The 13,037-nt window shown below is 47.6% G+C and overlaps 3 protein-coding genes across 3 annotated transcripts; 2 read left to right on the top strand and 1 right to left on the bottom strand.

The window, feature by feature from the left end:
* Window positions 1–69: 69 nt before the first annotated feature.
* Window positions 70–1,891, top strand: ONS95_001890 (uncharacterized protein; the record flags this gene model as incomplete). Its single annotated transcript, XM_058495109.1, has 4 exons — window positions 70–178; window positions 223–315; window positions 375–581; window positions 640–1,891. The coding sequence occupies 4 exons, from the start codon at window positions 70–72 to the stop codon at window positions 1,716–1,718; spliced, it is 1,488 nt and encodes a 495-aa protein (XP_058355420.1). The 3' UTR covers window positions 1,719–1,891.
* Window positions 1,892–4,380: 2,489 nt separating this feature from the next.
* On the bottom strand, window positions 4,381–9,303 carry ONS95_001889 (uncharacterized protein; the record flags this gene model as incomplete). Its single annotated transcript, XM_058495108.1, has 6 exons — window positions 8,161–9,303; window positions 7,708–8,105; window positions 6,751–7,653; window positions 6,663–6,685; window positions 6,123–6,545; window positions 4,381–5,977 (listed from the first exon to the last, which is right to left on the bottom strand). The coding sequence occupies exons 3-6, from the start codon at window positions 6,886–6,888 to the stop codon at window positions 4,381–4,383; spliced, it is 2,181 nt and encodes a 726-aa protein (XP_058355419.1). The 5' UTR covers window positions 6,889–7,653; window positions 7,708–8,105; window positions 8,161–9,303.
* Window positions 9,304–11,337: 2,034 nt separating this feature from the next.
* ONS95_001888 (uncharacterized protein) lies at window positions 11,338–11,924 on the top strand (the record flags this gene model as incomplete). The annotated part of the gene is made up of 3 exons (XM_058495107.1): window positions 11,338–11,546; window positions 11,642–11,708; window positions 11,787–11,924. 3 exons carry the CDS (start codon window positions 11,338–11,340, stop codon window positions 11,922–11,924), a joined length of 414 nt encoding a protein of 137 aa, XP_058355418.1.
* Window positions 11,925–13,037: the final 1,113 nt, after the last annotated feature.

Raw genomic sequence — 13,037 nt, 5'->3', positions numbered from 1 at the left:
TCCACCGTGGTCCTTTCTGACTTTCTTGCATCAATCAACTGACAAGTATTCTCGATAATTACTCTCACAATGAAGAAAATCTGGTTAAAATCGACAGACAAAGCCCTGGCTCTCCTCAAAGAGCTTCCTTTGTACCCTATCACCTCAGACAACCCCCTTCATCAGACCCTCGACTCGGGTAGCAAAAAGACGCTATAGCCGAGTTTCCTGACGTTGTTGAAGAAGACAAAGCTCTTGAATTGTATGCGCGCAAGCATATGATTGATGGAATATTCTACTTGGGAGATGATGGGAAACGATATGTGATTGGCCCAGGTAGGTCTGCAGCATCGAATCTCAACCTTGACCAGTATTGACTGACAATTATGTATTAGATATCAATTATTTCTCAGAAAAGGATTATAGTGATCAGCCTTGGCATTATTCCTTCCACCTGTTGAGGACGACAAGGCATGCCAGACGAAGGGCATACATCGACCGTCCTAAGCCGGCTGAAGATCGAGCGATCGTGACCCACTGCAGTGAACAAGGCTGGAATGTACCTGTGGATGATCCCAGACATTTGATGGCGCTGCCAGCAGGTAAGGTTCTTAAATTTTTAGTCCCTTAATAGTTCATATATACTAACAATTCATCTAGAGATCCTCCGAAACATCCTTGAGCTATGCCTGACAGTGAGCAGACCATTATCACTACAGCCAAATATGACGACAAGCGGCAGCACAGCATACTTCCAGAAGAAAAACCACACCATCATCACTCCCAGTCCCTTCAATAATGGGGGAAGTCGTAAAGACAAACCCTTCGTGAGAGTCGCACGCCAAGACGACTATGGCCCATACACTGAGCTGAGAAGACTCTATCGTGCAGCAATTGATGCAACCTGCCTGCGGGCTTGCAAGAAACTCAATAATATTGGCAGCGAATTATTATACGGGAGAAATGAGTTCTTTGTCGACTTGGATACCGTCTGCTGCCCTTCATACATTTTGGACCACAATGCTATGACAGGCTACCAACAAAGACCCTACAAACCTTTCCCGGAGAATGACCCAGAAATCCGCCAACGCATCAAGGAAATTCAATCCGGGGTTCAGTTGAGAGATCCTTATCACTGGATATCCTCGGCGAGTTTTCTACGATTTCTCTTGACCATCGGACCTACCAACACTTCGATGATCAGGAGTCTTCAGTTCAGTGGCAGATTCAAGCTTCATGAATGCTCCGAATTTACCTGTAACTATGATGACTGCACCGATGGTTTGATTGAGTGCCTGCGATATTACTTGCCATTTGTCATCGCTTGTTGCCCAAACGTTCAGAAAGTTACGCTCTATGCAGACGAGGATTATTCTTTTGATGGTACTCCTGCAGATGTTGCTCAGAACCGGGATAAGGTTCTTGCACCTTTCTTGGAGGAGAACATGCCAAAGATTCCTGGGCTGATAAATTTGGACGTCTTTGATGGACTTGAGACCATGCAACGCTTGGCATGTGCTGAGCCTGCTCGCAAGTTGTTGAAAGACAGAGCAAGTCAGCAGGCTAAGGCAGTCTTTGAGACACGATCTGTTCAGCAGGAAAGTGCAGTGGCTACATTATCTGGCATGAGTGAGCCGTCAGAAGACAGCGAAGTCGAAGAGCCCATCATCAACACACAAGATGAGACTTCGGCATTGCGACGCTTGTGGCGAAGATCTAATTTCGGCCTCCTTCCATGATCTGTTCGACTACGGAGATTATGATCGTCAGGACGTACATATCCCACGCCACGACATATGTTTAAGGGAGAAGTACTGGCTATAAGAGCTCAATCAGCAATTGAGACTGGACGATACGAGCGTTGCGAATACTACAAGACAAGGAGTGGCAAATTTTTTGACTAGATTATTCGGAGGGAAATTCAAGCAAGTTTTTGATTTGCTTTGGGTTTCCATTATATGCTAAATTTTTGAAGGGTCCTCTCTTCTCTTCACGAATGAATTACAAATGGCACAAGGAACATTAATTCGGGGTAACTCTGTGGACAACACTTCCTTTCCGTGGATACGCAACTTCTTAGTTTTAGGTAGGCGAGCGCGCATAACAGTAGATTTAGGGATCTAGACGGTTCAGCATCTTTCTTAATCACTTTATTTTCTCACGGCCTAGCGGGACGATAGGTGTTGTTTACACTTACATGAAATAAGCGAGTGCGGGGTAAGTGCGGGGTAAATTATTCACCTGCTCAACTCGAAATCCAACATCATACAAGCACGGATCCATCCCTTCACCATTGCCAAGTTATAAAAGACCCAGTACAAGTTCTGTGCGAGTTTTCAGTCCACAAGGGAACCTACATGTACCACAAAACGTCCAAGAAGTTGGAATGGAGAAAATTTCTAAGCACTTTGCGAGCTGAGAAAAATAATGGATCACCCGTAGGCAATCGTTGGAATGAAACGAGGGTAGGTAAGTTTTTCTCAATCCCTATTTCTTGTTAAAGCTACTCCAGAGTCGATAGGCAGCTTGTGGAAAATTATCGTTGTCAATGTCACAGCCGTTGTCATTGCTTCTCCACGCTTCGAATTCCTCTCTCCATTGACTCGAGGTCTGTTCATTGCCTTGTTTCAGCCAGTATCTTGATAAATCACACACATGAAATTAAATATCCAGTGTAAGTTTTACTCAATTTGCACAAAACATCAGGCCCACTCTTCCACTAAACCCAAAAAATGCATTGATGTGACCATTGTTCTGCAGATTATGACACCCGCTTGTTCAAGCCTTTAAATATATACATATCTGCAAGAGATACGCGACACAAACACTACTCAGCAGATTTCTGCTCTGTGATGTGTTTAATGGATAATGAGGTCTCGCTCGGTTTCTTGGATTCACTCCTTTCCTCAGAGGAAAATCACCACAGCCTTGCAGTTCCTTGTATGCCACAAGGAATACTGAATTTCTCGAGAGCTATAAGGGTCGCTGATTAAATACAATCTAATCTGAAGCTTCCCGGAAGAATAGTCAGACTCGGAAATTTTGGACGTTGGATTCATGCTAGTACGCAAGCTTCTTCTCCCCTTGACTCGAGATCCCACCCTCGCCTGCGAAGAATGCCTTCCGATGAATGTGCATCCTCTGCTTTCAGCGAGTCAAGAATTTTTCAACAAGAATCTGATATGTCAGCTGCCCAATAACTATCAGCAGCCCAACCACCTCAATAATTGATCAACTGTCAATTACCCACATTTCCACCAAGCCGTCTAATCACATCCAATAGATCACGACCGTAATCCACAAATACAACAACAAATAAGTCCTCAAACACCAACTTTCTTCTACTCGAACATCCATGACACTACTCCTTAAAGCCACTGACCCCAGCAAATCCACGCAGCCGAAAACCATGGGTTCGAATTCTCATGTTGGCTCGGAGAGCTCTGAGTGATGTCTCCAATGGCGATGAGGGATTTTATACCCCCTCTCAACATCCACTCGCGATTCACTTTGTCAAACTTAGGGTTTAGGGTTTTGATTTCTATACGGCTGCGAAGTGAATTTTCTCCCCCTCCATTCAATCAATCCTCTCCGCAGCTCAACTCATCAAATTCTCAGTCAGAACACCTGATGCAACTATCCGGGCTAAAGACTAAGCAAATCCCAGTTCTGTTCTACGAAGCAAGATAACTATAAAACCATCGACTCTGTCATCTCACCCTACGTCAACGCGCAAACACCTACAAGATCGAACAGACACTCAGATGTATGTTTGAGGCAGCCGAGATATATTTATGATGCTCTACTGTGAGGTACATATGGTGTGGGTGTGGGATTTCGACATTTCAGATTAGTACCTTGTACGCCGGGTATCATTTGATCAATGTGAAGAGATTCATTTGTCTCGCAGCCTACATCTGTAACTCCCTTCTGGGGCCGTTGTCACAGCTCTCACTACTGCCATTTCCCATCTCACTTCCAATCCCAAATGATGCCTACTCCACATACCACCGCTCCTCCTCGAATTCAGATCACTCCCGACCGAATAAAAGTCACCTTGAGAGATTAAAAACTATTCTCGAATAGGGTTCGTGGGTTATCCAATGAATTTCGAGCACCATATATCTTCTATTCCGGACGGACGCCACATAGTCCATCAGGGAGATTGATAGAGTCTTTGAGGTTGGCGTGGTGGGAAAGAAGGAAGGGTTTTATATTCGGAAGACCGTCAGGGTGACGAGGTGAATTTCGGCCTTTACTTCACATCATACATTACTAATCCATGAGTTACTGTTGAAAATGTGTTAATGTCGGTAAAATTTTGACAGTCCATCTATTCTATCTATTTCTACTTAAATTACAGACTCCTTTAAACTTCGCTATCAATCCAAAAAGACCAAATCACTTCAACAATCTCCCAACATCATTCAACATAATACTCTCCACCCTCCCATCCCTCCTCTCAGGCGTCCCATCCCCCCTCTGCACACCCCACCCCGCTCCCCATCCAGGAGGCGCACCTCCCCCACCAGCATACCCATCGCCGTGACTCTCCATACTAACACTATACCCATTCCCACTCGCATCACTCTTCGCCCTCCCATGCACCTGTCCTCCCTCCCCCTTCTCACCACTCCTCTTCCCCCATCTCCCCGCCGCCGCACCACTCTTAGGCAACAACTCCGGACTCGTCATAATCCCCACCCTGGTCCTCTTCCCCAGTATGCCCGGACTCCTAGGTCCTAGATTAGGACTCTTGACATAAGTGAAACCAGCAGGTTTGCCGCCCTTAAAAGGATTCCATCTCTTCCAACTCCACCACGGTCCAGCTCCAGAGACTAATCCACCACTACTACTCCGCGAATCGAGAGGCAGGCCACCTCCTCTTGCTGGACCTCCTTCGCCAGCGAGTTCTTCGAGTGTGCGACCTTTAGTTTCAGGCACTAGGAAAGAGACGATTGTGCCGCAGAGCATGAACAGCGCGAAGATCTGCATGAGATGGTTCAACCACGGCGCGCAGTGTTTACCCACACAGTCCTTCGCTGCACCTTTAGAAAGAAGAGGTTGAGCAATGACCTGCGCGATGATAGCGCCTATTTTTCCACAGGCTGCAGAAAGACCATGGCCCGTTGAGCGATACCGCGTGGGAAAACATTCGCCGGGAATGATGAACGTGGTGGTATTTGGGCCGAAGTTGAAGAATAGTTGGGCGAGGATGTACAGGGCGAGGAGACCGCCTTCGGTGAGGGAGTCGTAGGCGAAACCTATTATGACGAAGATGACGGTAAGGAGGAAGAAACCCATGATTTGGATTGTTTTGCGACCGATTGTATCGATGGTTAGGACGGAGAGCCAGTAGCCTGGTAAGGAGCCTGCGCAAACGAGGATCAGGTTGCCGATGGCGGTGTTGAGGAGGGTGTGGTAGATTGTGCTGCCATGTGTGTACCCGATCACATTTAACACAATGCTATTGTTCAGACTGAGACCGTAGAATGCCAGGTCAAGAAAGAACCAGGCAGAGGTTGTGCCGAAGATTACTTTGAAGTTCTTCCACTGTGAGAAGTAGCCCCACACGTCTCGCCAGGATGCGCGTGGTGCGATTAATTTATGGCCGATTCTTTGCTTAGTCTGTTCTTGGGAGATGGGATCGACATCTCCTTCTTTCTGGTTGTTCATGTATGCTTTGATATCGGCATGGGCTTTCTCAATGTCGTGTTTGATATCGAATGTGTAGCGAGGCGTTTCGGGGATGGTGATGCGGTAGTAAAGTGCGAATATTGCGGGGAGACCACCGAATCCGATGATGATGCGCCATGATCGATCTCCGGCAAGTTGACAGGCGGTGTGACATGTTGAAAAGGCTGTTCCGGTATTGATGAAAGAGCCTTTGAAGCACATGGTTGTGACAAGTGCAACTAAAGCTGCAGCGAATTGCCCAGCACCTTGCATTGAGAACACTGCTGCCATCATAGCACCTCTCCAGCGTGTAGGGGCGAATCTGTAGTGTGTCAGCAGAATATCTTAGTGAGGTGCCTCAGAACATTTTCGCCAAATATATGGGTGGCAAATCATCCGCCGCGAAGTTGCCCCTCCTCTCCCGTACTTTGGCCTTCTCTTCTCACATAAAATAACAAAACACTTACTCAGAAGTAATAACAGCACTCAATGGATAGTCTCCTCCAATCCCAATTCCCATTACCACTCTCCAGAATATCAGTAGTCCTGTCATCGTCACGGCCTGACTTGGAGCCGCCAAGCTTTGGGCAAGAGTCGCTGTAATGATAATAGCCAGTTCAATTCCATACATCTTTCTCCGTCCAACCACATCAGCAAGCCAACCAAAGCCCATTTGGCCAATAACCGCCCCTCCCGAAGTTGCTGCTTTGATTGCCGTGTTGACGTTCATTGGTAAGACGCCATAGTTTCCTCCAGAATTCGATCCGGGTGTTGGCGGGCCTTGCCAAAATACCATTCCAAGGGTCGAAGTGACGAGGTTGATTGCAAAGATATCGTAGGAGTCTGTGAAAAATCCTATCCCTGCTACTGTGACTGCCCGTACATGATACCTGCAAGAAGAAAATCAGATGAGTTCTCGATTCATGAGTGGAGACAATGCAGATGCGGAAGGTACGACTCAGGACTACCCAACTCTATTGAGCACTGAAGAAGTTTGAATTGCTTACCACCCGAATGGAACTTTGTCAATCTGAGCAACGCTAATCAGCACGGTCCAGGTTCATAACGCAAATAAACAAAACTGAGCAAACTCACTTCAGAAAGCGCCAACCTCCTCCTCAAATTCGGATCTTGAATATGTGAATAGTCATTGTGGAAATTGTGGAAGGCAGCATTGCCTCCCGTGGTCCGAGGGAGGTTCACTGGGATCGCAGGCTCCGGAAGGTAGTCCATCGGAGTGGTGCAGCCTCGCGAGCAAGGAGTTTGAAGTGACCTCGCTACCTTCCAAAATGTCCTCTCCGGATTAACTGGGTACAGTTGCTCGGATCGATATAATAATTCTCAGATACCTAAGGCCAGAGCTATATGAAACAATTGAGACTTCGTGACGTTGAAGTGGATTGAGTCGTGATAAGGCTTAAAGGTTCACACGAGATTCAGGTAGGACCGGGTTTGCTGACGGGCTGACAGACAGATGCATGTATGCTGCACAGCATGGGCTCTCCGTCTAGGCAGCCATGAGAGCGTGCTTGCGCTCGAGAGCGGAGAGATGTCCAGATGCACTCTTCGAGATACTCGATATCACTGTGGTGGGTTGGATTGACGTTGATGTCGATCAGGTCGGAAGGTCGGACGTTGACATTGAAGTACCTCAGGGAAGAGAAGGGTCGTCTCCAGCTTCACCCCACTTGCATCCCGCCTCCCTGGTGGCGTCAAGGGGGAGATGTTTGGAGACTAGGCCGGGCTGTCAAGCAAGCCGAAGAATCGAGTGGCACGATTTCGCACGTCCTGGTGGGGTGGAAGAAGGGTACCTCTCCCCCGGGTCATGGAGGTGGTGATCGTTTCTGTTCTTCTGTCTGGTGGGGCCACTCAATAATAAAGTCTTTCACAATCGAAGGACGAATGATATCTTGATATCAACAGGAAAATGTGACAGAAAGCGTAAAGTTTGCATATCCTCAAACCCGGGCGTCAGAGGGAGTGCCGGTCACCTGTGTACTAAGTAGATGGAGTGAGAAAGAAAGTCATTGCTTCTACAGTAGGCTAGCTTACCGATACTCCCTTCCCTGTCCATCAGATATTGGTACTGTAGACTGACAGTTTCGCGGGCCGAACCTGCCTGTAGTCTCGCGCAATGCAACCACGAGGGACTCAGTCCGTGTGTTTCTCTTCTCCCCCTCCCCCTCCCCCTCCCCCTCCCCCCCTGAATCCCAGGCATATTCCTTCTCCTAACCCCAGCAGCGTCAAAAGCGAGCACGTTTTGTTCGGCCCACCAATTCCGTCCCGTCCCAGCCCAGAACATAAGTACCACCCATCACCTGAAAGTAACACATCCTTCTCGACGATATCACACATCCGAATCCAGAGCATCGTCTCCAAGAACGCCCAGTCCGCCGAGTCCGCCATGCACTTTTGTTCTTTTGCTGGGCGAGCTGGGCGAGCTGGGCGAGCTTCATTTTTGCCTTCAGCAGAGGACCAGAGGACGTTGATGTTCGAACAACTTACAGGGGCCACAAGCGAGTTGATCTCCCACGTGCGGTGACCCGCAGTGCTGATGGGCTGAAGTGAAGTCGGGCTTGTCAATCCCTGTCCCTGCAGCGTGATGGACAGAAGAGCAGAGGGCCAGAGGCACAAAGGCGATCGAAAACGCCCTGGGACGAAAACGAAACTCGAGGTGTGGAGGAGGCGTGTGCACGAAGATCAAACTTGACGTCCCCGGCTGGGTTATGCGTAAATAAAATGTCCCGGGCGAAGGAGTGAGAAGCCTGCAGCCTGTACTACAACATGATCAGATATTTGTTTTGACGTTGGTTTTGTCGGGAAGTTACTTGCTGGAAGCTTTGGTGATGATGATGATTTTACTTGCCGAACGAAGCGCTCGCGTGGGGGGGCCGGGGTCGGATTTGGTGCTGTTTGTTTTCTGTCCAAGCTCTTTGATCTCTTGACCTTTTATCAAAAGCCTTGCGAAGAGATTCCAAGATTTGCTTGACATCTTGGGTCTTGACTTCACTTATTGGCAGGAGTCATAAGACCCAGCCTTCTTATCCCCAGGCATGTAGATTGTTCTTCATCTGCTCCAGGTCGCGTTTTGAGGTTTGTTGTCCAAGGTTTGTTACTATCAATTGGATGTTTTATTGTTCTCGGCATCTTCTTTTCGATTGTATCAAGTGCACATGAAAAAAGTTTCTTGCTGTTCTGAGCTGATTTTTGCTTCGGCATAGGATACAGAAACAGGTCTGATATGTCTTATATTCGTTGGAATCACGAAACTTTTGTCCCCAATAGCGTCAGCATCACGGATCCTTGGAAGGTGTGGGGCTGAGACGGATGTGAATCTCAGGTTAAATGAACTGTTCGAGAAATATGTTACTCAAGGCGAAGACTTTGATGCCACGCTAAAACACGATGATAATTTGGAAGTTTGAACTACTATGGTGAATTCAATTCTAGGAACGGTATATTTAAACACCCCAATCCTCAGTCCCCCTACTTAAACAAACAAGAGCATGACACTTGATAAGTTTAGAGTTGGAAAAGGATGGTCATCACAATGATCACTCATACACACCCATGGGGTATGATAAGCTTTAAATGCGAAAGAATGAGAATATATGGTGATTACATGAAGAAGATAATCGGATCTCCACTAGAGTTCAAGTGATGTTCTGGTGCTCCGTGATAGCGACAAATGACAACAAAGCTAACTTTGACGGCAGAGAACACTCAACTCACAACGAGCTGATACACGATGGTTCAAAAATCACAATTCTTGTAGCCATCCACAGATTCTTCAGCCCCATAATCACCCCCGAAAAGCCCTTACATCTCTTCTTCTCAAGCCAAGCTCGATTTTTATTGTCCAGAGTGAAGATTTGCCTGTCTCTGGAACACAAACTTTGCGGCATCGAGCCTCCCGCTCAAAGCTACGACTAACACTTGTGTTATATACCGGAAGATAGAGCTATTCCAAATCTGTACCTGCATGTGTTTCGTCACGACCTAGGTAAATTGTCTCTAACACGTGACTCACTTCACAATCCACATGTGTCGTCTCTTTCCTCTCTTACTTTGGCTCAAGCTATTCGTATTGTAGTCGAGAATTAAGCATTTCATAGATACTAAACTTTTAGGGGACTTCGCCTGCTAACATATGGCAACATGTGTTCACCTATCGAGGCCAGCTGGGATTCCCCTCCTTGAGTTTTTCATGGAAAGGTGAGACGGTTCAAGCTCTTCATCAGCGTTTTCGGATATTTCGAAGTGAACTTGTTCGAGGTTCTCCCTAACGATACGGATGAAGAGTATCCTACCTTCTACCATTCACTAAATGCAAGAAAAGGTGTGAGATGATATCCCCCATGCACGTGCAGCGCGACCGGACGAATATCATGATCCGCTGGCACGTGCTCCTCGAAACACGTAGTACCTTCCATGAATATATGCTCATTCAGTTGTATATCTGAATGTTGCAAAGGGTCAGAAAGCAGAAGTAAAGCAAGCTTCGTGGACGAAGGTAATTTCGTCTTCCCATTTGTCGCCAATAGGGCGAAACCTTTGATCGCAGGTACTAAATCTGGGAAACACAATGCTTGACAGACAATTCATCGGTTACTGTGGTAATCGTGATCTCATCCAGCTCTCTTACTTGCTACTTGCATTTGTGTATGTACGAGCAGCTAGCTTCAGACTTCCACCAAGAATATATCTGGTTCTTTGTTTGTTTCGGTCGCGGATAAGCGAAAGTCAGCGGAGACAAGGTCTGTCTGTCTAGGGCACGTTTAGCAGAGCTCATCACCATAAATTCCACGCACCCACATCTTGGACTCTCGCTGACTCAAAAATAGCAACATATTCTAGTTTTCATCTTTTTCGAGAGTCAGGTTGGTCACGATAAGCACTCCACCGTCCATGAACCCTGTCGAGCTTCGGATGCCGATTGGCTCAGTCGTATTCCAAGGGTCAAATGCCAGCTGGGGTGCATATTAGCGGCGCGAAATCATTCCAAGGACCTCAAATCCGTATAGAATTCTCGATGAACATTGCCTGACACAATGGTAAATATACACGAAGTTTGTCTTGTTGGATTTACTGCATCAATATTCCTACCCGTTCTCAGAACTCCCACCAGCATGCTTCCACGATCAACGGCCAATGGCACCAGTGATTGGTCCTGCTCCCATAGATCATCACATCAACTGATTGACTTTACAGCTTCAAATCACATTTCCTCTGTGTCAGCGAAAGAGCCAAGTATCGTCCCGAAAGAAGCAGTAACCAGATACCGTAAAAGCGGCCCCAAGTCTAGAAATGCTTGTATTGTATGCAAGTGAGTACCCACATTTCCCTACTTGGCCATGCAGCCAGGTATTCGAGCCCCCAAAGCTTCTAACACGGAGGCAAAATAGAGTCCGACGTGTTAAATGCGATGAAACCAAGCCTTTTTGTCTGAGATGTACATCGACCAGCCGGAAATGTGAAGGGTATGCACCTCCACCAGCCCCTCCCATCAAGCCGGTTAGACGTGGGTTGGTCCCCGTCCCCATCTTGCCGAACCCTGCTACACTCGACCCAGAGAAGGGAGCTAAGGATGGCACTCTCTTATCTATTCTACCTAATCCTTCTGTGGACTTAGATGGGAGTTATGGTGAGCGGAGGAGCTTCCATTATTTTCGGTAACGCCACATGGCTGATTCGCCGGGCAACTTCGAGCCGCATTTTTGGGAAAATGTTGTTTTGCAGTTCAGTCATCGATACACTGCTGTGAAACAATCATTGGTTGCACTTAGTGCTATTTATGAGGAGTATGGACGGAATCAGAGTTCGGAGAACCCTGGCGCGGTTCAGTACAGTGATTTGACAATACAACGATACAATAAAGCTGTCAGAGAGCTGTATGTACGAGCAAGCATTATCACTTCTCCCACTCGCTTTTTTCACTTCTACAGGGCAGACTTGACCAATCGTTGCTGATTGATCTGATATGTAGTGTGAAGTATCTCGCCACGGGAGAGCAGAACACCACTGTCGCTCTCATATCATGTTTGATCTTCGTGGTCCGTACTGGTCCACCTCCAAACATCACTTCAATGCTACCTCGAATATGTCTGAAGCTGATCATCTGGCATTTCTAGTGGATAGAGTTCTTGCAAGGAGATCTGTCAACAGGAATCCGCCACCTAGAATCAGGTCTCAAAATTTCTCTCCACCCACGTCTCATCTCAACCAGCACATCTCCATCGAGATACAGCCGAAATCAACGCCTCACTTGACCGATCCTTTTCACGCCTCCAGATCCAAGCCGAGATCCACGGCGGCATGCCAGCAGACTTCCACGCCCTGACTAAAACAAACCCAAAAGCCGCACCACCCATCCCCTCATCCTTCGCAAACATATTTGAAGCCAGGGAATGGATGGATACTGAACTTAACTCAGGAATCAAATTTCTTCACGGACCCCAGAGCTTACCTAAGGATGCTAAAATGGATGTACAAGCTGTCGAGACGACCAGGCTGTGGCACCTACAACGCTTCAAAGAATGGTCCGAGGCAACAGAGCGAACGATAGCTGAGTCTGTCCCTCTGGAAGGACACCCTTACTCATCCGTGGCGCTATACCTCCAGCTCTACTACACCTGCGTCCTCATAATCTTCAACACCGTAACCCGAACCTCAGAAATGGACTACGACAAGCACCTCGCCAACTTCTCGCGCTTATGTTCCCTCTCCGAACAGATCATAAACACTTCCCGCTCCGGAACGCAAATGCTCTCCTTCGACATGTGCATCATCCCACCCCTCTTCTTCCTCGGCCTCAAATGCCGCGACCTCTGACTCCGACGCAAAGCAATCTCCTTGCTGGAACAAGCCCCGTACCAGGAAGGCATGTGGCGCCGGGATAACCTCCTGGCGGGGTGTAAGTGGAAGATGGAGACTGAGGAGCGGGGGAGGGGTGATGTCCCTGAGACGGAGCCGTTGCCTGAGTCGGCGAGGATTTCGATTCCGGGGCAGTATATTGGGGATCCTGGGCCTGTGGGAAAGGGATATGATGGGGTGCAGTATAGGGTTAGTTGGTACACTTCTGTGGAGTGGTACTCGAAGGCGGTGCTGGTTATGAATGAGGCTGATTCGGTTGGACCATTTTCTGTAGTGCGACGACCAGGTACCGTTGTTTTTGTTCAGGGACGAGTACCAGATAAGCTAGCTGGGTAAAGCCACTTGTTCTATGGGTGATAGGGACCCTGAACAAGTTTTCTGGTCTGCTAGGTAACATGTTGAGGCTTGGGCATGGCAAATCTATGCCACGCCAATACACTGTCAGCCTAGCAAGTGAATCTTGCCTTTGATTCACCTCAAAGATGAAGATTTCTTGGACGTTCGAAGAG

This window comes from Cadophora gregata, assembly GCF_030347475.1.
Source record: "Cadophora gregata isolate MNR1 chromosome Unknown scaffold_10, whole genome shotgun sequence".
Taxonomy (NCBI): Eukaryota; Fungi; Ascomycota; class Leotiomycetes; order Helotiales; family Ploettnerulaceae; genus Cadophora; species Cadophora gregata.
Note: the sequence above shows the minus strand (reverse complement) of the source record. Positions and strands in the feature narration are given on the sequence as shown.